Raw genomic sequence first — 26,095 nt, forward strand, 5'->3', positions numbered from 1 at the left:
TGTGGTGCCTTCCTACTCCCAGGCTTGGGTACAAGATAAAGCAACAGCAAAGGTCTCTGGGAACTGTTTCCAGGGCTGGGCAATGTGAAGATTGGGGTGGACCTTCTGGCCCAGCCTAGAGTTCACTCCCCAGTGCCCTACTGAGACCTCCCCACATTCCTTGATATACCAGCAGCCAGTGTGCTGTGAACTAGGGGCAAGAATCCCGGGTGGAGGTCCTGCTGCAGACACCTGAGAGTTATGAGGGCAAGGAGAAGCCTCAGGCAGGCACACCATCAGGAAGGCCACTCCACTTCCCCTGCCTCTATACGGAGGGAAAGCCAGAATCTCAAAAGTGAGATCTCTCCAAGGTGGAGCCCAGAGCCCAAGGGAGATCAAGGTATAGGGAAAGACTCTCACCACCTACCAGACCCCTGTCCTCTGGCAGTGGGGAACATTTGCTGGAACTCTAGGAGTAGCTCTGGCAAAAGCTGTGACAATAAGCTAATTCCTAGGGAAGGCCAGATATAGCCACTCTAGGGGCCCCACTGTCCCTTAAAGTCAATGTCAGAGGCCTCAGTGTGAAATTGAAAAAAAAGAAATATGTAAACTGCTTTTCCTGGGCAACACGCTCAGACATGTGACCATCACTTCTTCTCAGGCAAGTTACATGTCTGCACCAACCAAGCTCAACAAGCCACTCAAGGGTATGTGAGAGTCTCTCTAACACAAGCAAGGGTGGGGAGACAGCCAAGGAAGCTCTTCTAGTCAAGCCATGATATATGCTATCTGGAGAGTCACCCATGCTGAGACCCAGGGGGATTCAAGCCACAGCAACAATTAAACTTCTCTTTAGGCTTCGTCTTGAGGTTTTTCAGATGTGACAAATTCTCTGGTCATCACTGAATTTTTCAAGTATGGATTTGGTTCTCCTTCCTCACAGAGATGCTCTGGCCGTAAACTCTGAACAGAAGAGAGCTGCTCTTTGGTTTCCGAGCTGGTCCCCTCTGGTATTCCAGAATGTTGGGGTTTTCTCTGTGGAATCTCGGTTGAAATGGGAGGACGATAAGGCCAATATGGAGAAGTCACATACTCATTCTTTTCGTCTTTCAAAATGTTTTCCTGACCCTTTCCAAGTTCCTCTGTGGAAACCTCTTCCAAAAAATTCTCGAAGTTCACCACCAACTTGTCAATAAAGTCACTGGGGGCCGAGTACGGTTTTAGAGCCCCGTCTCCTTCCATGTTCATAGGGTCATCAAACTCCTTCAGATTTAGCTTATCCTGAAAAAGAGAAAGAGACACCTCCAATGATCATTTGGGAGCTACACAGGAGGTAGTCAAAAGCTCATTAGGCTTGGGATAACCAATGTCTCACCTCTCGACCAGCCCCCCCACATTCCTTCCAGAGACTGGAAGTGATAGCCAGTCACCTCCACGTGTCCTCCCATAGGAGCCTGGCAAGTCTGGCCCATTTCCTGAGAAATGGCACATGGTATTCAAACAACTTTTTTTTTTTTTCCCTAGAGAGCTCAAGGCTATTTTCCACACAATCATAAGCTCACAAAAACCCCAGTTGAGATGGGAACATCAAAATTAGAACTCTTACATAAGATGAAAAACCACAATCATGAAGACAAATGACTTGCCCAACATCACCAGAAAATCAAAGGTGGCCACCTGGGCAGAGGCAGTGTCTTTGCCATTTTTGTGTCCCCAGGGCCAGGCTCAGTGCTTGGCATTCACTGACAGATGATCTGTGCTTGCTGTGGAGGCCAGCCCTCTATTATTCAAAAAGCATTTGAGACATCAGACAATACTGCCTACAAATTCATTTACTCTCTTAACAACTTTTAGTAAGTAGCAAAGTAAATAGAGTAACACACAGCTGATAAAGGAGAGAAGAAAACATAAATAATGCAAATATTAAAATAACACAAAAATTAAAATAAATAAATAAAAATGTCCACGTTTAAAAAAGACTTCTGAGTTGAAACAAGCCAGAGCTAGTACTAAAAATTCCTGCATCAAGAAATACTAGAAATAGTCTTTCAATAATAAAAATTTAAAGGTTATATTTGATAGGGCTTATTTTCACTTAACTAAGAAATTATACCTCAAAATTTGCAAAACAGTTTTCAATTTAAACTTATGAAAAAGGAAGTTTTCTGCTTATGGATAACTCACTAAAAAACTCTGTTACCAGTTAAAGTCTGACTGTAGCTTCCCCAGTCTGAGAAGAACAACTGGAGGGCAGCTCTGTCAGCCTGTGGACAGCTATGTACGTCAATGTCCCCTCATGGTCTCCGGGAGGCTCTAGACATTTAAAAAGTTCTTGACTGCAGGGCGCTTGGGTGGCACAGCGGTTAAGCGTCTGCCTTCGGCTCAGGGCGTGACCGTGGCATTCTGGGATCGAGCCCCACATCAGGCTTCTCCGCTATGAGCCTGCTTCTTCCTCTCCCACTCCCCCTGCTTGTGTTCCCTCTCTCGCTGGCTGTCTCTATCTCTGTCGAATAAATAAATAAAATCTTTAAAAAAAAAAAAAAGTTCTTGACTGCTTTTTAAATGGCCTTGAATCTTATAGCCAGCCTCTCTCTTGCTCCGTAATTAGACAGTCAGGTCCTTGAGGGTTGGGCCAGTATCTTTCAGTGGCATCCCTTGTAGGAACAATTCCATGTCCAGCACACACTGGGTCCTCTGAGCCTAGTGAAGTCCTTTCAGCTGGTCCAGGAGGATGAAAGCCAAAGTCGTTCCAGGAAGGCTCATTCCACCTGTCCTGCCAGCCATACCCTGGGACTTTTTAACCTCAAGTTCTATTGATGTGAAGCCTGTACAGATCTCAGCCCAGGACTCCTCCCCGCCTCCATCGCCCTTCCTTGTCTTCTGCAGCCAACCTGCTCAATGATTTCCTTAACAAAAGCAGAAGTATTTACCTTGAAATCATCTCCATGCCATGTGGCTATGCTGCTTTCAGCAGGGTTGGGGACATCCGGCCAACATAAGTGCTTCAATTTGCTAATAAGAGATAAGATAAGGCAGGGAGTGAGGTCAAGAAGTATGTTACTTACACTGCATGGCTACGCCAGAGAGTGGAGCTCTGCTACAGGGAAATTGTATGGTTCCCTGATAAATAAGGGCAAGCTTCTGACCTCCTGACCGAAACTGGGAACACATAGTCTGGGGAGTGAAATTACAAGTCATTGATGGGATGTGATGGAAAGACACCTTTCTTACCCTCTCCTGCCCCTGCATCTCCACCGCTGGTCCTGATGCTGGAAATCACACCATCACAGAACCTTGCCTTTGAGTATTCTCTAGGAAGGGTAATGCTCTAAGCCTGATATGATACCCACACTTTAGTGCAGTGATTCTCAAAGTGTGGTCCCAACCAGTAGCAGCTGTATCACCTGGGAGCCTGTTCGACATGCAAAATGTACAAGAGTTTGGCTGGTGACTTGGTTTCTACCTATGATTGGGAAATGAGGGTGACATTCACTTAACTATAACCAAGCATATCTGCTTGGCAGAGAAGGCCCTCAACGGTGCGGTTCTGGAGAGAGAGGTCTACTGGGGAGGGAGCCCTTGACCAGCAGGGTAGCATGAGGCTCTCTGGGGAGAGAAAGCACAAGACCCTGAAGACAAGCTTCCTTTCCCACAGCGGCCAGGGCATGCAGGACAAATGTCCTTGAGGCCAGCCCTCCAACACTGCACCACGGGCAAGGAACAAGTCTGTTCTGGGCATACTACTAGCCAGTGCTCTAATTCCATGAGTACATTCCTTCTCTACCTGGGAGAGAAGTAAGTGGCCTGAGGCCTCTTGCTGCTGCTAGACACTAAGAGAAAGGACCTTCTCCCAAACTTTAGAGTCAGATGCCAAATATAGAAGATAAAACCTGTGGGGCAGCTGGCAATCCCCTGGCATAAGCCTGGTGCATGGGGCTATGGGAAATGAAAATCCTCTCGTTTGGTCAGAATTGGAGTACAGGATGGCATATAATAAATTCAATAAGTATGTACCAAATTAATAAGTGAATCAACACCCCCTTAATAATAGAGTGCCCTCTCCACCCATGATGCCTTCCACTCCCTTTGACCCCTGATTTTGAGGCTACTTGTTGTTGCCTATAAACTCACTTGGGTTTTTTGAGACCATATACCACTGTCAACATGATGAGAATGAGAAGACCACCTCCAACCAAAGAAGTTATAAAGAAAATCTCAAGGATACCTTTGGGAATAGGAGAACAAAAGTCAGTAAAAGGATGAGCTCCTCACTTTCTTGACAAAAATTAAAGATTAATTTTTTCTTCCAGTAGTTTCAGCAACATGTTCTTTATGAGTTTTCTTTCAATTCAATTAAAATTTATTCATAAAAAGAAACTTGGTATTTGTGGCTCCTCATCCAGTTTTCTTCTGCCTGAATAATAGTGACAGATATGTTTACCAGGTTCTCCAACTTCCCTTAGTTCCCTTAGTACATATTTATTGAGCACTTACCGTTTACCAAACACTATACTGGGTAATAAAACAAACAGCAATAAGGAAGAAACACAAGATCCCTACTCGCATGCCACCTACGTCCTGGCAGAAGGATTCAGACAATAAACAAAGAAGATCATTTCAGATATAAGGGGATGATAGCGTGTATTTAGGTAAGATGGGAGGAGAGTTAGTAACTTTACATATTGGCAAAGGAAGACTTCTCTGAGAGGTGAGATCTCAGCTAATGTTAATAAAGAGAAGAAATCACTCATGCAAAAATATGGAGCAAACATTCCTGGCAGAAGGAACAGCAGATGCAAACGCCTTGAAGCAGGAAGTCAGCAAAGATAGAAGCAGAACGTGGTAGGAGATGAGGTCAGTAAACCCCAGCTCAGGAAGGATCCTGAAAGCTATGGGTAGGAATTTGCATTTTATTTAACACACAATAGAAGCCACGGTGGATTCCAAGCAGGGGTCTAGGGTTTTAAACTCTGACTGCGGTGTGCAGAATAGACTGCGGAGGAACGAAGACAGAAGCAGCGAGGTCTGTAATCTGCAGACAGGTTTAAGAAACATCGAGGCTCCAAGGCAGGCTCTTGCCTTAAATTTGACCCATGGAGAAAATTCTAGCAGGTGATGCAATCTGTGCCTGGTGCCGTGAAAATACAGTATGATTTTTAAAAATTCTACAGAACAATATCAAAAAGAACTCCAAAAGGGCAGTATTAGTCCATAAAAACAGAGTGTGTTTTCTATGTGGAAACACATGCTATATGCATATTTTCCAGAGCCTGAAAGATACTTTTATAAATCTTTTGAAAATGTCATGAACAAGAGGCTTTCAAGAGTACTTAAACCAGGGGTGTCTGGGTGGCTCAGTGGGTTGGGCGTCTTGATTTTGGCTCAGGTCTTGGAGTCATGAGGTTGAGGCCTCCACACTGAGTGTGGAGCCTGCTTAAGATTATCTCTCTCCCTCTCCCTTTGCCCACATGTTCTCTCACTCTCTAAAAAGAGAGAGAGAGAGAGATAGTACTTAAACCAGACTATTTTTAGATTTACTGCAAAAATTGGCAATGTCTCTTCACTTTTAATATAAATAATTCCTAAAACAGTTCTAGTATACCCTTAAAATCAAATCTCTGACCCTCAAGGACTTGAGAAAATTAACATATTTGTTTCTCCTATTCCCCTTCTTTCTTTCTTCTTCATCTCTCTTCCCATTCTATCTTCTTTTCCTCTTGAATATTTCCAATAAGCATCATACAACACTATATTGTATTTTATATTTTGTTATTACATTTTTCTTGCTCTCTATTTTTTAATGTAAAAACTGATACGTAGAACATATTATGTACTCTTTTGCTGAAAAATCTCCACAAATGATGGAAGTTAAGTTCCTTCCTGTGGACAATGGTGCTTATTCAACCAAGGTTTTCCCTCCAAGGTCCCACTCTGCAGTAACCTCTGAAACACAGAAGCTGATGACTATGAACTTGGGGACAGCTTTGAAGCAGGGGCTGGCTTGTACTGAGAGTGAAGCTGGAATTAACTTGAACCCTTCTCCTCAAGATGACACGGGACTACCCATGATGAAGGAGCAAAATGACTAGTCTTTTCAAACTCAGTTCTCAATGTGTCTGCTCTCCCTACTCTCTCCTCACCCGTACGCTTTCCAGAAAGGTCAGTGAGCCAGAGGGCAGATGGTTCTTTCTACTTATGTGCTTCCCTTTTATTAGGTAGTCTTCCCCCTGCCTTTGGCAAACATCATCTCTAACTGGCCTAAGGGAAATGCCAAGGAGACTTATCCAAGGCATAAAGGAAATACTCACTAATTGATAATGTCTTGAAGTTTATCTTGGTGCCGTTTTTTCCCCCAGCACTGGTGCTGGCCATGACTTGAAGAGTATAAGAGGTCTTTCGTGTCAGGGACTCCAGGCCATACTGCAGGATGTTGGAGTTGACTGTCCTGGCTAACAGAAAAATATAGAAGTCAAACACGATAGCCAAGTCCAAGTAAAAATTGTGCTTTAGGAAGAGTGAAATAAGAGCACTGGGACCTGTACCCCCAAGTCAGCCAATCTAATACCCCAATCCCTCTACCCATGTTCTGCTTAAAATTAGGCTATAAAGATATATCAAAGACCTAAACATAAGAGCTAACACTATAAAACTCTTAGACGACAATATAGGGTAAGTGTTAGCCTTGAACTTGGCAGTGGTTTCTTAGATATGATACCAAATACATAAGCAACAAAAGAAAATAGATTAATCTGGACTTCACCAAAATTAAAAGCTTGTGTACATCAGAAGACATTATCAAGAGAGTAAAAAGACAATCCACAGAATGGGAAAAAATATTTGCAAATCATATATTTTATAAGGAACTTCTATCCAGAATATATATATATATATATATATATAACTCTTATGACTCAATAACTGAAAGACAAACAACCCAATATAAAAGTGGGCAAAGAAATTGAACAGATTTTCTCAAAGAAGATATACAAATGGCCAATAAGCACATGCAAAGATGCTCAACATCATTTGCTATTAAGGAAATGCGAAACAAAACCACATTGAGAAACCATTTCACACCCACTACTATAGTTATAATAATTTTTCAATGGAAAGTAAGTATTGGTAAGAATGTGGAGAAATTGTAACTCTCATCCATTGCTGGTGGGCATGTAACATGGGGCAGCCACTATGGAAAATAGTTGGGTGGTTTCTCAAAAAGTTAAACTAGAATTACCATATGGGCCAGCAATTCCACTCCTAGGTATATGCCCCAAAGAATTAAAAGCAGAGACTCAAACAGTATTGGCATACCCATGTTCACAGCAGCATTAATTATAGTAGCCAAAAAGTGGAAACGACCCAAATGCCCATTAACTGATGAATGGATAAACAAAATGCAGAACAAAAACAGAATATCCATAAAATAGAATATTCTTCAGCTATAAAAAGGAATGAGATACTATTAACAATCTACAAGACGGATGAACTGAAAACACAATGCTAAGTAAAAGAAGCCAGACACAAAAAGCCTCCTATTGTATGATTCCATTTATATGACAGCCAGAATACATAAATCCAAAAGACAGAAAGCAATTTTGTGGTTTCCAGGGACTGTGGGAAGAAGACAATGAGAAACGACTGATTAATGGGTGCAGGGTTTCTATTTGGGGTGGGAACAGGTAGAAATGGTGGTCTCGCAACATTACTGGTATATTCAATGCCACCAAATTGTACACTTTCAAATGTTTTAAGTGGTAAATTTTATGTTTTATGTATTTTACCATAACAACAACAACAACAAAAAGTTAGCCTAAATACGAACCCAAGCCTAACCCAGAATTTAGGATGTCTGTAGATACTATGGATTCAAGACAAGAAAAGTATGACTTGGCAGTGTGCAGCAGGAGTCAGAGTAAAGGGTCCTGCGCTGAGGTAAGTGTCATCACTCTACTCTTTAATCCAGACACACCCCACTCTGCGTTAATGATTGGGAAGCTTCCAGGAGGCCAACTTGTTCACAGCCTGACCAGGACAAATTATATCAACTCCTGTGGTTCCTAAAAGATTCTTAGGTACTGTCACTACACTCTCATATGACTCCAAAAAACTCAAGAGATAGGTGCTCTTGGCCTCATTATCAGAGAGGGTCAAAGAGGCTAAGTGACTCATGCAAGATTGTAGGGCACCAACCCCTGTGGCAGGTGTATCCGTAGCATCTATTTGGGGCTTGGGGGTTTTCCAACTTGGCTACAGGCACACTTACAGAATTCCTTTCCATCTTCAGCTTGGTAAAATATGGTGTAGTTCCTGATGAAACCATTTCTCTGACTCTTGGGAATCTCTTTCCATGTGATTGTGACTGTCTTCACACCAATGTTGTCTGCCTCGGTCACAGGACCCACTGATGGAACTTTACAGCACATTAAACAATAAACACTGAATCACAACAGAGTAGACCCTTTCCCCACAAAGGTTCTGGCTAGTACTAAAAGCAAAGTCGGTGCTGGAGAGGGGATGTTGGGGCAGAGTTGGGACACAATGCACCACCTTGTTTGGAAACATAGTTTTCGGAAATTATCCAACTTGAACAGAAGAAAAGCACTGTCAAAGGTCTGCAAAATGTGCTTTCTTACAGAACCCTCACTCTTATTTGGCATTCAAGCTTTCATTCATACAGGTACTAACTGTTATCAAATATAGCTGAAGGACATGCCCTAATGGGTTACCTTTGAGTGACAGGATGTATTTTCTAATATTGAATCTGGAAAAGGTTAACTTCCAAAAGATAAAGGCTGAGCAGCTCATCAGTACAACCCTTGATTACTGCTACATAAAAATAATTTATGTCCCTAACTTGGTCTTAAATAAATGTTATTCCTGCTTACAGGGCTATTGGCACTAAGTTCCTTTGTGAGGTTGGACCAACTATTTCACCTCTCTGAGCCTTGATTTTCCATTTGTAGAGTGAGGGGCTTGGACTTGAAGGTCTCTAACTTCTACCCCAGCTTTGAAATCCAGTGAACCTACAGCCTGACCACAGTTGTGTCAAGGCGTGTAGCTTACAAGGTGAAGGTGCAGCCCAGCTCAGCACTAAGGCAACTGCGAATGAGCTGCAGACATTCACAGCCTTGTCTGGATGTTGGACAGGCCCCAGGGTTCCCTCACCCCACGGGGCCTTTCCATACATACTGCCTTCTCGGATGTAAGCCTGGATGGAATACGGCTGGCCCACTCGGTCTCCCAACACTGGGTACACAGAGATGTTATAGCACCAGAAAGGCTTTAATTCATCTGTAAAAAAGAAAGAGAGAGACAGAAAATAAGGAGAAGAACCATTAGACTGAGTTACGTCTATGACTTAAAGGACGCACTCTGTTTCTCTACAGTTTCCACATCTGGAAAATAAGGTTAGATTGGATGGCCTCCAATGTCTATTCCAGTTCTAAACTTGTTAAATTAATTCTTAGAACTAAGTCTGCACCACTCTGATGAAATGACAGAACCACCCAGGAAGGGAAAACTAAGAGATCCGGTCCCTCCTCCATCATGGATTTTGTTACATGATTTGGAAGCACTACAGAATAAAACTTCATCCTTCTGTCAATAGCGTAACACCCTGAGAACTCAGATACCATGAATTCTAGCTCCTCTACCATGAATCCAGGCATGAGTATAATTCTTTATAGGGGGTGCCATTAAGTATTAATAAATGATTAGACTGACAGGATTGGGAGGGTAAAGCCTCACTCATCTGTCATTCAAGGAGCAGGGACTTTCTTAAAAAGAAGGCTAACCTCTATATCGTTCACCTGGAAAAGGGATCTAGATCTTAAACAGGGAACCAGAACTAAAAAGTAGCCTGGGCCGGACTGATGGGAGACAAACTCTAGTGTTACCCACATGATCAAGATATCCAGGAAGGGCTCTCTGATGGTGATGTCAACATGGTGTTTTCCACATACCACATACCACATACCACATACCACATACCACATACCTGGTCTGATATCCATGGCTTCCTGGCCCAGCCTAAGTGGGAAATGCCAAGAAGTATGGCACTTCACTAGGCTTGCGCTTGCCTTGTCAAATGCTAGTAACCACCTCTACAGCTTTGAAGTCAAAGTTAAAGATTTTAAAACTGATGGAAGTGAAACTGAATCCTATATAGAGGGAGCTTGTGGGGTCCACAGTGACTACCTTTCTGGATTGTCCAGTTCCTGGCCTGAGACACAGATTCCCAGGAAAAAGTGGAGGGCTTTGAGTCCAAATCTGGGAACCATTCAACCATCCATGTGTCCACCTCTGGAACAGAGCTCTGCCACTCCACCACCAGCTGGTCCTGAGTGAGGCAGGCCTGCATGGCCTCAATGCACTGAAATGCTAAGAGAAGGGGGAAAAAAGAAGAGAAAAAGCTGCTCCAAATGCACCAACCACACTGGCCCCCATTCACTGCCCAAATCGTAAAGAAGGTCAAAATTCAGGATCTTTACTGCAGCCTTCCCTTATGGTGCTGTTTCCATCCTTTTTACCATCTCGCTTTTCCTTGCCTCCCACCTTTGATGATTAAGTACCTCCTTAATCTTCCCTTATATCCCCAGAATTTACTTGTTTCCAAGAAAGAATCTCACTAGAGAGTTGCTGACTCACAAGACTTACCTTCCATATGTGCCTGTGCAAGTAAAAGGAAGCAAGTCTAAGACGAAGAATGAATCTCTAAAAGCAGAATTTCAGGTACCAGTAATTCTATAGCTGGGAGCTGGGAGATGGTGCCCCTACAGTCATACCTGGGAGGTGGCTTCAAATTTTGACGATCTAAGCTGGTCCCACACAACCTGGCTATGGATTCCTATCTGTAAGGCAGTAAGAATTGTATCTGTACCAGAAAGATGCAGACACACCCTTGAAAGCACCTAGGTATGGATTGATATGCAAATGACAACATTTTCTACAGGCCTAACAAAAAAACTCATGTCTGGAAACAAGCAACAAGGATTCCTTTAATAGAAAAATTATAAATAAAATCTTAAAGGGGGGGCACCTAGGTGGCTCAGTCAGTTAAGTGTCTACCTTCGGCTCAGGTCATGATCCTGGGGTCCTGGGATCAAGCCCCATGTCAGGCTCTCTGCTCAGCAGGGAGCCTGCTTCTCCCTCTGCCTGCCACTCTGCCTGCTTATGCCCTCTCTCTCTCTCTCTCTGTGTCAAATAAATAAATAAATAAAACCTTTTAAAAAAAAGGAAAGTTGAACATGTGAGTTCAAATACAATACCTAGGATTTAAGTAGAATCAGAGAGCTATCTTGTTAAAAATGTTCTAAATAAGAAGAAAGGAGAACTACTGGAGGGCGGTGTGGCACAGAAGGAGGGCTCCTAGGGGTGGGGCCCAGAAGATCACAGGGTGCTGCTTGCCCCTCTCCTCCGCCCCTTACCACCCACAACATGCCTGAGGCTTCAAAATTGCAATTAACAGAAGGTATGCTTCAGTGAACACCAAAGACAGTCCTGGATAAAGGCAGCAGACAGTGTCCTCCAAAAAAATCAAAAAGTCTTCTGAAGCTAGAAGCCCAGGCCAAGTGTGGGAATTTGGTGTGAGATCCAGGAGTACAGAATCCTACTATTTCTAGGCAACAAGCCCCAGCAAGCTGTGTGCGTATTTAGGGGCCTCTGTTCTTGGAGGCCACAGTTTATGAATCCTTTTCTCAAACTGGGCCTTTATGAGACACTCCAGCTGCTAGTCCCAGAAGGCCAGGTAATTTGTCAACCTGCAAGGGTCAGGAAGGGCAACTGAGGCATGAAAGAAATGTAAAGCTGGAGTAGGGATGGGGGCCAGAACATCAACCCCATGTGATCCCTAGAGCTCCTATCACCCCCCCCCCACCCACCACCCACCCCTGCTCATAGCCTCTAAGCACCCTCAGTTACCATTCCAGTCAGGCTGAAGGGCATTTCGAGAGTTTTGGAACCCTCCCTGGGCTCTTGTAACAGCTAATGTTCATGCTCTCTGATCTTCTCAATTCCTTCTTACCGTGCGTGCGTGCGTGCGTGCGTGTGTGTGTGTGTTTTGCTTGGTTGGAAGAACTGTGTGATGTAACTCACACTCAGGAGTCCCCTTGCAGGTCATGCTGGAATCACACTCCCCAAGATTTTTATTACAAATTGTATCCATTATGGGTTGAACTGTGTCCCCCCAAAAAAGATATCCTCAGTACTGCAGAATGTAACCTTATCAGGAAATCAGATTGTTGTGGATTTTAGTAGTTAAGATAGTGGGTCCTTATCCCAATATGCCTGATGTCCTCGTGAGTGGAATTTGGACACAGAAACAAAGAGACACAGGAAGCTGGCCATGTGAAGACCCAGGCAGAGACTGAAGTTATGCTGTGACAAGCCAAGGAATGCCTGGGGCTTCCAAAAGCTGGAAGAAGTCAGGAAGCTCCCTCCCCTAGAGCACGGCCCTGCCGACACCTTCATGTTAGACTTCTAGCCTCCAGAACAATGGGACAGTACCTTTCTGTTGTTAGAAGCCACTCAGTCTGGTGCATTGTTACAGCAGCCCTGGGAAAAACACACAGCACCTTTGGCTTGGCCAACTCCCCTTCCCTGGCCTTGTTTCCCTCACATCCTTTTCTGGTCTCCCTGGAAGCACTTTCGTAATAATTACTTGCACACAAATCCTGACCCGAAGACAGGAGTGAGTGTTGGTTCCTAAGCCCATGCTCCTTTTCTTTATCAATGCTGGCTGTCTGAGGAGCAGGAGTCAGGCTGAAAGAGCCAAACATGCTGCAGGCATGAAGGGAACAGCCCAGGCTCGGGGCCACGAGAGGTGTGGAAAAGGTTCCATTAAGACATAAGTCAAACTTGAAAGGACCTGGGCAGTGTCAAGGGTGCAGAAAGAGAACTTTCCAAAAAATCAGTCTGCTGTACATAAACTAACTCCTGAATCCTTCCATTATTCAACAAGAACACTTGAACAATTTCTCCAAAGACAACATACCCCTAGATGCAGTAGAAAATCCGTATTCTCCCTGGGAGAGGGGGAAAGGGGCTTTGACTGCTAACACCTTTACGTTCTTGTGGTTTGCATGAGGGCAGTCACCACGGGCCATCAAATACAGCCTCGGGCGCTGTGGTGCCTCAGCTTAGCTACCCTCAGCGCTGCCCCAAGAGTCCCGACCACCTCCTCATGCTGCACCACACAGTGGCTGTGCTCTTCTAGGCCTCACCTCAGATCACTTCAGAGCCACCTGCCGGCTAAGGTCCTTTAAAACTCAGAGATGTTCGGGCCAGAAGGAGCCTGAAGGTGTATCTATTCCAAGCCCTTATTTTAAAGATGGTAAAATGGAGGCCCACAGAGGTAAATAGCTGGTTCAGTGTCAAACAGCATCAAGCCCAAGATTCTGATATACTGTACAAGCTTGGATCATGCAGACCCGGGTTTGAATCCCACCTGAGCAGCCGTGGGCACATTCCCCAGCCTTCCTGAATCTCGGCTTCATCATCTATGAAATGATGGACCACCTCATTAAACAAAATTCTGTAAAGCATTACTTTCTTCTATGTCTAAAACAGGAGTCTTTACACTGTCTCTGTAAGAAGCCAAGTAGTAAATATTTTAGGTTTTCTCAGACACATGGTCTTCGTCACAACGATTCAACTCTGCCGCTGTTGCACAAAAGGAGACACAGCGAATGTGAACAAATAGGTGTGGCTGTGTTTCAAGAAAACTTCAGTCACAAAAACAGGTATCAGCCAGGTTTGGTCCACGGCTGTAGCCTGCCTGCATCTGGTCTGGGATTATCGTAACCAACGATCACACTGATGCTGCCGACACAAAGCAAGTTCCTTCAGAATTGGGAATTAGTAACAAAAACCCTATGGGAATTCACCGTGATTTTAGATAAAATATTATTTTATAGTACTTTTAAAGTGGATAATCCCTGCCTAATAAAAATTTAATCGGAAATTTTATTAAGAACGACAATGGTGGGGTGCCTTGGGTGGCTTAGTCCTTTGAGTGTCCAACTCTTGGTTTCGGCTCAGGTCATGATCTTGTGGTTCTGAGATCAAGTCCTGCAAGGAGCTGCACTCAGCATAGAGTCTGCTTCGGATTCTCTCTCTCCCCACTCCCTCCTCTATTCCCTCTTTCTCTCTCTCTCAAATAAATAAATAAATAAAATCTTTTTTTAAAAAGAATGACAATAGTAATTATTAGCAGTAGGCAAATCATTTTAAATACCCAATCTCACTTCACAACAGCTCTGTGACGGAGGTATTACTATATAATAGCTCCATTTTACAAGTAGCTGAGGTTTAGAGAGGTTACATAACTTGCGCAAGGTTTGTGGTATCTGGATACCATAGTGAAAAAACCAAGATATGAATACAGGGCTGTTACACTCCAAAGCCCATATTTCTATCCTTACTCTTTACTACCTCCCACTCAAGGGCCACACCAAGAAACTGGTATTACTATGCAGCAGTGCCTCTACTAACAAAGAATGTTTATTCAATGACACATGCATCTGTCAGAAACCTCATCATTAGGGGTATTGGATAGGCAGGTCAGGAACAAAGGATGATGGAGAATATTATTAAATACTACGGTAACGTCAAGTGTAGCTCAAAACACAGAATATGTACACAACTGGCCCTTGAACAACATGAGGGTTAGGGGCACCAACCTCCTGTGCAGTTGAAAATCTATGTATAACTTTTGACTCCCCCAAAACTTAACTACTACTAATCGCTTACTGTTGGCTGGAAGCCTTACTGATAACACAGTGGATTAACATGTTTTGTATGTTACATGTACTATGTATTGTATTTTTACAACAAAGAATGCTAGAGAAAATGTTATTTAGAAAGTCATAAGAGAAAAAAATTTATAGTATTGTACAGTGAAAAATTTGCATATAAGTGGACCCACCCAGTTCAAACCCATGTTGTTCAAGAATCAACTGTATATAGGAGTTCTAAAATGAGGCAAGGGAAGAAATGGGTTAAGTTTAAGGGGAAGAGAAAGAAGGGAGTCTAGGCAAACAAGTCTAGAGCTGGTAGTGTAAAGGCCTGAACCAGTCTAGGTCTAAGTAAAGAGAGGTAAAAAACTGGAGAGTGGCTTACCTAACTATGATGTGTTTCAGCAAATACTTACTGAGCACCTTTTCTATGTCAACTCCTGTATGCCTGTTCTAGGTGTTGCAGAAGGGGGGAGTGGTGTGAGGAAGAAGAAGAGGAGGAAAAGAAAAAAGACAATAATCTCTGTGCTCAAGGAACTTGCATCCAACTGACGGAGAGATAGGTATTAAACAAAATAAATGAGAAAAATCTATAAAATGAGAAACAGCAAGATTTATAGAGAAAAAGAAAGTAGGAGAGAAGAAATCCCTTGCCTGCAATTCCTTGACTAAGAATCAAAGAAGGTATTTTATTCCAATATGCGATATAAAAAATGAGTTTGCCTGGGAGCAGTAAAATATTTAAAACCACTTAATCAAAAGTATAATGAGCACTTTATTGACAAGTATAAACATCAGAAGTTTTCCCAACTTAGGAGTCACATGGAAAGGGGAAAAGGAAGAACATGGAAGAGTGAGCAAACACGGGCTGGGACACGGTCAATACTGTCAGAAGGAAAGCTCAAAAGAGAAGTCTCTGCCACTAAGGACAAACGTGGTTTATGGGACAGTTTTATATGGCTCACTCAGACCAAAACAAATACAAGCTGCTTGTAGAACTTCTAGGCGTATGACTTTGTCTCATATGACTTTATGAAGTCTCTGCTTTTCAACACAGGCTTTGCTCCAAAGGAAGTCTATTTCAAGGGGCTCATTAATTACCACAAGATTTTGGTCTTCTCACCATAACCTAAAAAGCTCCCACTTGTTTTCATTTTGACTTGAGAGAAAGAGCAATCCTTGAGGACACTTCCTGGCCAACCGGTTGGGACCAGGCATCTAAGTAAGACGTTCACACTCTACTTACACTTTTCATCAATAGCCGGAATCCTCAGGGTGGCCACCGGAGATTCCCCAAGAGAATTATAAGAAATCACATACACCCAATGGGTCTTGCCTCCCAGATACAGTTCATGCGTCTGGTTGGTGGTGTTCACTGTTTCTGTGAGATTAGTGTTGTTTTCTGGAAAGTACCATATGTTGTAGCCAAGGGCCTTCTCCAGGACCGGGGCTCCGCTTGCCTTCTGAACCCAAAGGAAACAAAATGTATTGCCAGAAACAAGAAAAGATAGGCACTGAGACGATAATAAATGGTGAGGATGAGGGGTAAGGGGTAATGTTAATTATTAGGTGCTAAACTACAATTAGGTCACCACACTTCTGGGATGAATAACACACCCTGCATTGTGTTATAATCCTTCAAGGGCCAAAAGAGCTTTGATAAATGGTCCCTTGGTATCAACCCTTAACAGGAGTCTAAGTCCATGAAGCTTAACTAGGAGAAGGTGCAAGCCAATGTAACCAAGTCATTTTGATGCTTATCTTTCTTTCCCTCCTACATGCACACGACAGTATAAGCTAAAAATGTGAGGCATTCACTCCAAGAATCCCAATTCTGTTTTGGCCCTGGGTCATCTCTTCTCTGGAAGTTTTCAAGGGTTGGAAAGTACCTGTACTGCTACATAAAAAGCAGCATGCCTCCTCCTTTGAGAAAGGAGCTAGCTTCGCTGGACCAGCCATACCAGATATCCCAGCTAAGAAGTCTAAAACATTCACGGTTGCCCTACCAGTCCTAAATCTGTGGTGAGAAGCCTAAGGTGACCCCAGGGAGTCCAAGCCAAACTCTTCTTTTCAGCCTTGAACCTGAACCTACTAACCATATGTTTTTGCCTAGGGATCAGCTTGCTAAGTACTTTCCAGGAATTATAGGGCTTTCCAGTTCTTCACTTTGTGTTACTGACAACACACATGGGTGGAGTAGAATGACTGAATGTAAGGTCAGACAGGACTTTAGAAGTCACTTTGTCACACTGCCTTTCCTGTTCAGGCATTGACAGAAACTTCCTAATGACTGGGAGGTTTTTACCTCTTAGGACAATGCATTCTCTTTTGTAAACAACAGCTTTATTGAGATGTAATTCAGATACCATAAAATTCACTACTTTAAGGTATACAACTAAGGGACTTTTTAAGTATATTCGCGGAGCAATATTATCCCCATTCAGTTTTAGCCCAACCTTTTTAACGAACTTTAATTCATAGAAACCTCTCCTACTGAGGCAAAAAAATAAAATAAAAAGGACCAGCCCCAGGTGACTGGGAGAAGGTGGAGGGCATTCAAGTCCATTTCACCAACTTCACATGTTGACCTACTTGACCCAACACTCTGTGGCTGACCGCATGTGGGTATGTGCCATTGTTTGCTTTCCTTGCCCAAAAATATGTTGACTGAGTGATTTGTTTCCACATTTAATCAGTGAGAAAGAAACCATAACATCTGGGATTCACACAATCTTGATTTTCAAAGGTTTTCCAGTGCGCCTGGCTGTGCCCTCCCTGGACCGATGCCTCTGCACCCTGAGGGTGCCCCATAGCCTTAGGGTGTGAAGAGAGTGGGAAAGGCAGAGGACATAATTGGGATTAGAATTTCATTTGGTAAAGCAGGTGATTTCTCCATTTTCAGAAGGATTTTAAAACTTGCGTGGCCTTAGCAAGTACATGCTAAACATGTAACACATGCTGAGTGTTCCCCGAGAACTCTGGACACGACTAAAGCATTCTGACATCCCACTGTTCTCCTCCCTTTCTTCTCCCCTCCTCAACTCCCCCATCTTGTCTCTCCTGGTTCCTGGCTGGGGTTTTATTTCCTCATATTTGCTCTTTTCCTTTCCTTTTTATTCCCTCTTCCCCTCCTTTTCTGTCCTTTGTCCAACTTTCTCTTCCTTTCTCCTTCTCTCTGCATGATGCCTCCACCTTCTCCTTTGTTCCTCAATCCCAGGCCTCCATCCTAGAAAGGACCATTTGGCCCCTGTTCTATTCTCATACCCCGCTATACCAGTACTCAAAGGGATACATGTGTAATATGTTTTCAATAACCTGAGGACACATTAGTGAGATGACCCCTAGTCAGTGCTCTTCTCCCATGTTGGGGTGGGTGCTATAAAATATTACACTGCCTTCTAATGCAGCCAGCACAGGGGGCTTTTCCCCAGAAGGTCAAGGTGCCTCCTGCACTTGCACTTTGTACCTGTCTTAAATGTTAATGTTTCAGACCAAAGTTGAGAGGGGGCGGGGTCTGTAAGGCACATTTAGGCCAACTATAAGATGGCCTATGAGGCTTTGTGAACTGGGAAACCACAGTGAGGTTTGGAATATTATAAAGCCTCCAGGGAAGGAAATTCAGGAGGTGAAAGTTCAAGAATTACAGTTATTGGAGGTGTAAAAGACCAATGGTTCTAAACAGAAAAACAAACAACAACAACAACAACAATAACAACAACAAAACCCTTAAGGAGGTCACCTTCCACATCAACTGCACTGGCCTTCTTCCATCGACCTTGGCTGGTCTCAGGACTCTCCACAGATCCAGGCCATAGGGAGCTGTAAGGAAACAAGAGTGAGGTGCTCAACATAAGACAGAAGAGAGCTGAAACAGAATATGGTGAAATTAGCTGGGCTGCCTATTAGAAATGCAGTTGGGAAGGGTTTGCTGGAGGGAGCCAGGAGGAATAAAGTGGGTGGTGGAGGGATGGCAGCATTGCAACAACCCATGATGTCTTCATTTTGTGGCCAAAGGATTGGCATCAACCAAAAGCAAAAAACAAATTTGCTCTTGGATGTGATGACTCAATGTAAGGTAAAAAAGTACAATAGATAGAACGGTGATATAATTTATCACTGCAATCTGGATTGAAATGTAACATCTCATGTCCTCTAAGATGTAACATCTACATACATTAAAGCTGGGAATGACACAGATAACTGACAAGGAGATAGATACATAGATAGAGATATATTATTATATTATATATACTATTTCAGAGTGGGAAAGAGAGAGGGAGGGAGAAAGAGAGACCGAGACCTACTCCCCAAAAATGTTAAGATTTTATAAGAAAGAATTAAAGAAGAAAGGAGCAGAGAAATAATCTTTACTAGGTCATTCCCTGAGCTTTAAATTCAGTGCTGATCCTTGTGGCAGAAAAAGCAAAAAAGGATCATATTGAACTGCATGTTTGTCATAGCCTGATAAAAAGCAATCATATGAAGAAGCAAATATTTTCCAGCTAGGGGAATGAATAAATGGAATTAATCATGGGGATCCTCTTAAAAGACAATGGATAACATAAGGCCAATGTCTGCAATTACAGTTGAGCAAAAGTACAGAAATATGACATAGGTCCGTTTTTCATATTTGTGTTCTCTAAAGTGCAAGGGCATAATGTTAAACCTGATTTATACATTTCTCCAGCGGATAACATAATCCAAGACAATACAGTTCAAGTTTGTTAGCTTCCAATGATCTAACCAGACAGGGATAATTTCAAAATCCTGAGTTTCTCATTTAAGAATGGCCTATGCATGTTAGCCATGAGAAGAAAGCTGAGAATGCTAAGGAACTGTCCAGAAGACTAGTGGCCTGTGCTTTGGAGAAAGAAGGAAATGTCTCTAATTGAAGATGCAGTTAATGAACTCTGAATTTTTTCTTGAGGAAACCACATGGCTGAAGACACTGTAAGTAGGTCTGCAAAGAATGGGGTCAACTACTCAAGCCAAGATCTAAACTATTTTAGTACTGACAGACTGTTTTCAGGTATCTGAAATCACACTTCAGGTGACTGCGTGTCTTAGGGTGAAATTACTGAATTCCAACTGAAGACAACTTCATAATGCGGAAAAATGAGCCAGAGGGCAATTAAGTCAATAACCTGTTTTGCCATCAATGGAGAGTCACATTTCTACAACTACTCTTGCAGAAGCTGAAGGGCGGGTAAAACAGTCTACCTGGTAGCCCCAACCTTGATGAGATCTACTGTAATTCTATGTAAGTTGCATATCAGGAAATTGGAACTATTTAGACTTTAAATGTGACTTCATTTGTGTTTCACTAAGATGTTGTCTTACTGTCTTACAAGCTCTGTCTGAAGTTTTCTTATTTCCCAAAGAAATCAATATTCTTCAGTATCAATGTCTTCAAATCGATTCTTCAATAAAAAAATCAGAAGACAAATGGCCTGTACTCAATTTCTCAGACAGGGAACAAGAGGCTGGTTTCAACCTGTCTACAAGCCAATGAGATGTGAACACAGACAGAGTTCCTCCCAGCAGAAAGCTTTTGCATAAGGCTCCAAAGTCACGAGACCTTCAAAGGTGACCCGTGGAATTGGAAGGACTCTCACTTGCAGTCTCTCCATTCCAGTTATGTTCAGTCAGACTCAGGGATAATAGCACTGAGAGTAAGAAAGAAAAAAAATCTAAAGGCAAAGTGTGTATTACAATCCAGCCCTGAATATTCATCCGAAGGACAGAGGCAAAATAAACTGATTATTAGATAATCAATCATTGCAGAGACTTGGTTAGAAATATGAGCAAAATTCTCCTTAGATTTATCCCACAGGCAGCCATTTAGTTGTAGTAGATGGTGATGGTAAATGAATTTAATCAGGTATTTTCTCTTTTCACTGAGGCCATTATTTCCTGCAGATAAAGTCCAAAGAGGAACAGTCTTCCCAGTATCAACTTCCCACAGATGCAGCTTTTAGTAAAACCATTTTCTGAGTAGCATGTAAATCTTCTGTAATTAACAGCAATTTTCCATTAGCCATGAGATAGTAATGGCTTTGCAGTATAATCAAAGTTAGAAAAGTAATAATTCTGTATTTGTAAAAGAGCAAAATCAAATTTATCCAAATCAATAAAAATATCTGCATATTCAAAGGCATCAATTCTTTGGACCCACTAGCAACAATTTGATCTATTTTGCTTCCATTACAATCTGGGAATATCCACAACTACCACTAGTTGGACACCTCACACACATCCTGGTACCCTTGCTGAAGACCGACAATAAGAATGTTAACTTTTAGCCAAGTGTCTCTATACTAAGCATTTTACCTGATTTACCTCATTTAATCGTCACACCCTTAGAATTAGGTACAGTAGTATTATTATCACCATTTCTGAAACACAGAGAAGCATGTTTCAGTGTTACAAGCTTTTAGGTAATAAAGCCAGGATCAGAATATAATTACATCTGTGTCATGTAGTAGATACTTATATGCTTAAACATGGGTAAATAACCCTAATAATCAATCTATTGAAATCCAAATGAAAATAAGTAATGTTTCACATTTGACTTAGAAGAGAAGATTTCAAACAATTAGAAATGGTTTGAGGAGGTGTGTATTAAACAACTGACATTTCATCGTGAAATAGCGAAACAAACTATTTACAAATAGGAAAATGGGAAATTAGGATTTGCTGGGGGAAAGGGGTGCGTCTTCATCAATTTTCTCTGGGATCCTGAAAAAATAAAGAGAAACAAAAGCAAAAGCCCTACAGTGGTGACCTTGATAAATAAGTGGTTTGATTCAATCAGCCACAGGCACAGACAACACCAGCATCTAGAGCTCCGCTAATGATCCTAGCCCAACTAGCCAAAATACAAATCAGCTGAAACAGTAAATCTCGTTTCTGGCAGCAAAACAAGTGGATGAAACTGACACTGACATGAGAGAGTGGCTGGGCTGTCATGAGCCAACAGAAGACACAGAGCCACAATGGTGCCAGGAGGGCACTGCAGAGAAGACTGCCAGCTACAGAGTGGGAGAAGGGCCTGCAAAACAGGGTCATGCCTGAAGTCAACTTAATCTCCCAGACCTCCTGCTAAAATGTGTAGCAAAGGCAGAGGACACTTGGCTCAATGATACTGCATGCATTACATTCTAATCCTTTAAAAGAGAGGGCTCAGTTACTGACTACTCTTACGGATTATAAGCAATGGGCCATTTTTTTGCTGTGTAATTTATGTGCTGTTTAGTATTTGTAGTATTCATTTGACACTTTGAGGTGTTGTCTATAGAATGTAAATGTGTTCCCAAATATTGTATGTAATTTTAATCAAAAGTTACAAGAGATCCACAAACTGAATAGTTTTGTTTTAATCATGTCTGTGTTTCTATTGATGTCAAATTTATATAGCCCTTACCATTTGTAAGGTACTGTTCTAAGTACTTAAAGACATAAAGATTTGGGATTTTCTATGACTTCTTCTTGGACTGCTAGAGCCTGGCATAGAAAACTAGATGCCTGAATAGCATAGATGAATGGAATCTAAGGGTGAGAAGGGCCTTCAGAAATTATCGAACCTGGGGTTCCTTGGGTGGCTCTGTCAATTAATCCCCTGCCTTCGGCTCAGGTCATGATCTCAGGGTCCTGGGATTGAGCCCCCACGTCAGGCTCTCTGCTTAGCGAGGTATCTGCTTCTCCTTTAACTCTCCCTCGGTGTACGTTCTCTTTCTCTCTCTCAAATAAATGAATTTTTTAAAAAAAGTCATCTAGCTCAATTTCGCATGTGCCGCATGAACCCTTTTTGCATAACCACATCCACCAATGGGTAGTTTAGACTGAACTAACATGAACATCTCCAGTGGGGACTACAAAATTCAGAAGATGTTGGATTATTTCCAGACATCTGACCATATGGGCAGGTGTGTGGGACACCTGTTAGTACCAACTTGGTCTCATAGGAAACTCAAGCAAGATCCAGAGGAATAAATTATTGTCATATGGACCAGGGAGCACAGAAATTGATTGCAAATGTTACCTGAGACCTGTGTGGTACTTGGCTGTAAGACTGAATAAGACTTACAAGAATATGACTGAAATTATGGCCGGGTGTGTGGATGGGGGAAATTCAGGGTCTAGAACCCGTGTGTCTTACAAACAAATGAGAGTAAAGCACCAGAAGGTTAGAAGGATCAGCATTTTGCATTTCTTCTCCTTATTTCAAAAGATGTGTGGACATACCAAGTATTCAACTAGTCATTCGTTCATTCATTCATGGTGTTAGGCTGAAAAATGTACCCCAAAGATCTAAATCCTAATCCCTGCCATTTGTAAGGTTACCTTATATGGCCAAAGGGACTTTGCAGATGTGATTAAGTTAGGATCTTGAGTTGGGTAGATTATCCTGGATTATCCGGGTGGGCCCTAAATGTTTTCACAAAGGTCATTATAAGAGTGAGGCAAAGAGATTTGACACAGAAGAGGAGAAAAAAGTAGTGTGATGATGGAAGCAGAGGTCAGAGTGATATGTTTAGCAGATGGGGGAAGGGGCCACAACCCAAGGAATACAGGCAACCACTAGAAGCTGGAAACAGCAAGAAAAAGTATTCTACCCTCAGAGTCTCCAAAAGGTAACAACCCTGCCAACACCTTGACTTTAGTTCAATGTAACTGATTTTGGACTTCTGACTTCCAGAACTGTAAGAGAAAAAAAATTGTGTCGTTTTAAGTCATTAAAATTGTGGTAATTTGTAACAGTGGCCATAGGAAACTGATACATTCTTCAAACATTTATTACTACTAAAAGACAGGCCCTGAGCAAGACTATTGATTTACAAAGAACAGTAACACATGCTGAGTGACCCTGAGCAACTGGCTAATACTTCGGAAACTCAGCTCCTTCTCCTCCAAGTGGGGGTGATTTCACATGCTTTATAGGGCTCCTAGAAGGTTTAATAAAAATAATAGAAAGCCTGGCATTTATTGAATGTTTATTGTGAGCTAAATACATTATGTCATTGAATTTTTAAAAGTAGGTACTACTTTTAACGCAATTTTATAAATTATATTCTATTATGGAAAAGGGGAGTGAATAGTGAGAAAACTAAGGCTTAGAGATGAGGTTTCTAGCCCAAAGTCACTCCATAGCCAGGCCGAGATTTCAGCCAAGCCCATGGAGTTAAAGTACTACTCTGAATGACCATACCTGATTCACAGCAAGCATTCCCTCATTGTAAGGTCCTTTTCTCTTTCTTTCCCTCACTGTCATTAAGAATCTGACTTTTTCCCCCCTCATTAATTATACCTTTATTTATCTTTTACTGGTAGCTCCAGGGCTTACAATATATAGCTTTAATTTATCATAGGATACCTTTAAATAATATTACACGACTTCATGTATAGCATAAGACATTTCTGAGAGTATTAAAGATGTGATCTTTTGCCTTTGGGACAAAAAGATGTTAACTAAGGCCCTCTGAGGAGGGCTGGCTTACCGTGTGGGCTCAGGTGGGCATAATGAGTGCCCTGTGGAGAGGGAATGTACAGACTGCGAGAGTCCATGATTCCCAAGTACAGAGCTTGATGAAACCCAATAAGGCTAGGCCCAGGCTACCTGAAACCAGACCAGGCAGAAAAGGACTTGCAAGGGACCAGCTTGCCTTCTTCCTCAGTTGTTCCGACTTTCTCTTGGCTCCAACCACTCCAGAACATGGACTCCGCAGGGGCACATCGCAGAGCTATGACATACTCTGTAAAAGCCCGCAGCCCTGTGAGGTTGTAGGTCTCATCTCTATCGATATCTTCTTTGGTGAAGTTAACCTCCATCTAAAAGACAGAGATGACCCTGAGTTGGATGGGAGAACCCCTGTTATCTTTTCATTTTTCTTCTCCACTCCTCAACCATTTCAGAACTAGAAGCATTGTATCTCAAGTTTTAAAAAATGCAATTCTCATAAATAAACCTCCATGCAGGCCTAGGGATCATTTGCACCTAAGCAGATGTGAGTCACCCCATGAACCACCACCCTCCCCATTTCCTGTCTCTAAGCTTCGAAGGCAGAGATTCCTGCCCCTGGGCTGGGCGTGAATGAGTAGTCTTGTTGTTCTGGAAAATACAAGGTGGAGTCCTGGAACCCAGGCAACCCCGGCCTCAGTTTAAACACAGCAGACGACTCCAACACCTAGATATAAGGCCTCACAGAACAGTAAGCAATAGAGACCTTAGTGGCATCATGTTCAACCTCAGGTCATAGACAAGACCTCAAAAGTTAAGTGACCATGGACTACCTCAGGGTTTGTTATGAACAGAACTGGGATCAGAACACAGATTTCCTCCCTCCTAGATACTTCCTTTTTACCCAAATCTTCCACTGCAAATCATTGGTCTTTGGGTGACCATAGCAGCCTGGATGCACGAATTCATTTTGACATTCTCTCTGGGGTATGGAGGGGGAGAGGTAAATAAATCACTTCTCCTTTCTAGACCTCAGTATCCTCACTAGTAAAATGAGCACATTGCTTTATATAATCTTTAAAACCCCTTCTGGGGACCCAACTTCCCAAGAGAAACTAAAAATTCAGATATTTGTTTTTGAGCATGATCACTGTTGCTGCAATAAGAACTCTGAGCTGTTGGTTTATATAAACTCATATTGAGTTGATTAATAAACTAGACTAATGGCCATATCTATTTTGTGAGTATGCCCACTAGTCCCATAAAACCTTGTGAAAGAAGGAAGTCCTGACATTTCTTATATGTATATAACAGCTGTGAAAACAAGTAGATAATTACAGGTGTTGGGCCTAAAGTAAATTGGGCAAAATGACAATGTGTTTATGTGGCAAAAAGCTGAGCATCCCAGCTGCATATGGACACTTCTGAACTCCCAGCCTAGTAAGATGGTGCTGGGATAAAGATGTAGGAGCCAGAGGTGAGGAGAGTTTCACTTCATCCAAAGTCCTGAGTTCCCTCCTTCAATCGCCCCTGGAAATGTTGCAATGGCAGAACAGGGTCACTGGGACAATCCATCATCATCTCTGGGAGAGTAGCCTCCCCAACTTAGCCTAGTTATGGGGCCCAGTTGAAACCAGATTCCAGATTAAGACCTTTAGAAGAGGGGCGCCTGGGTGGCACAGCAGTTAAGCGTCTGCCTTTGGCTCAGGGCGTGATCCCGGCGTTATGGGATCGAGCCCCACGTCAGGCGCCTCTGCTAGGAGCCTGCTTCTTCTTCTCCCACTCCCCCTGCTTGTGTTCTCTCTCTCGCTGGCTGTTTCTATCTCTGTCAAATAAATAAATAAAATCTTAAAAAAAAAAAGAAGACCTTTAGAAGAAAGCCAACCACATGGTGACTTCCATACATGAATCAAAATGAAAACCCTAT

General features: G+C 42.5%; 1 protein-coding gene across 1 annotated transcript in view; it reads right to left on the bottom strand.

The window, feature by feature from the left end:
- Positions 1 to 819: 819 nt before the first annotated feature.
- The window catches only part of IL31RA (interleukin 31 receptor A), a 35,479-nt gene continuing 10,203 nt past the window's right edge, over positions 820 to 26,095 (bottom strand). Inside the window, exons 4-13 of the mRNA XM_008691408.2 lie at positions 24,374 to 24,539; positions 18,451 to 18,530; positions 15,958 to 16,174; positions 10,177 to 10,359; positions 9,169 to 9,270; positions 8,243 to 8,389; positions 6,288 to 6,428; positions 4,111 to 4,204; positions 2,910 to 2,991; positions 820 to 1,260 (exon numbers count right to left, since the gene is read on the bottom strand). Coding sequence (XP_008689630.1) covers positions 832 to 1,260; positions 2,910 to 2,991; positions 4,111 to 4,204; positions 6,288 to 6,428; positions 8,243 to 8,389; positions 9,169 to 9,270; positions 10,177 to 10,359; positions 15,958 to 16,174; positions 18,451 to 18,530; positions 24,374 to 24,539 — 1,641 coding nt within the window. The 3' untranslated portion in view covers positions 820 to 831. The remainder of the gene's footprint in view (positions 1,261 to 2,909; positions 2,992 to 4,110; positions 4,205 to 6,287; positions 6,429 to 8,242; positions 8,390 to 9,168; positions 9,271 to 10,176; positions 10,360 to 15,957; positions 16,175 to 18,450; positions 18,531 to 24,373; positions 24,540 to 26,095) is intronic.

This window comes from Ursus maritimus, unplaced genomic scaffold, assembly GCF_017311325.1.
Source record: "Ursus maritimus isolate PB19 unplaced genomic scaffold, ASM1731132v1 scaffold_5, whole genome shotgun sequence".
Classification (NCBI taxonomy): Eukaryota; Metazoa; Chordata; class Mammalia; order Carnivora; family Ursidae; genus Ursus; species Ursus maritimus.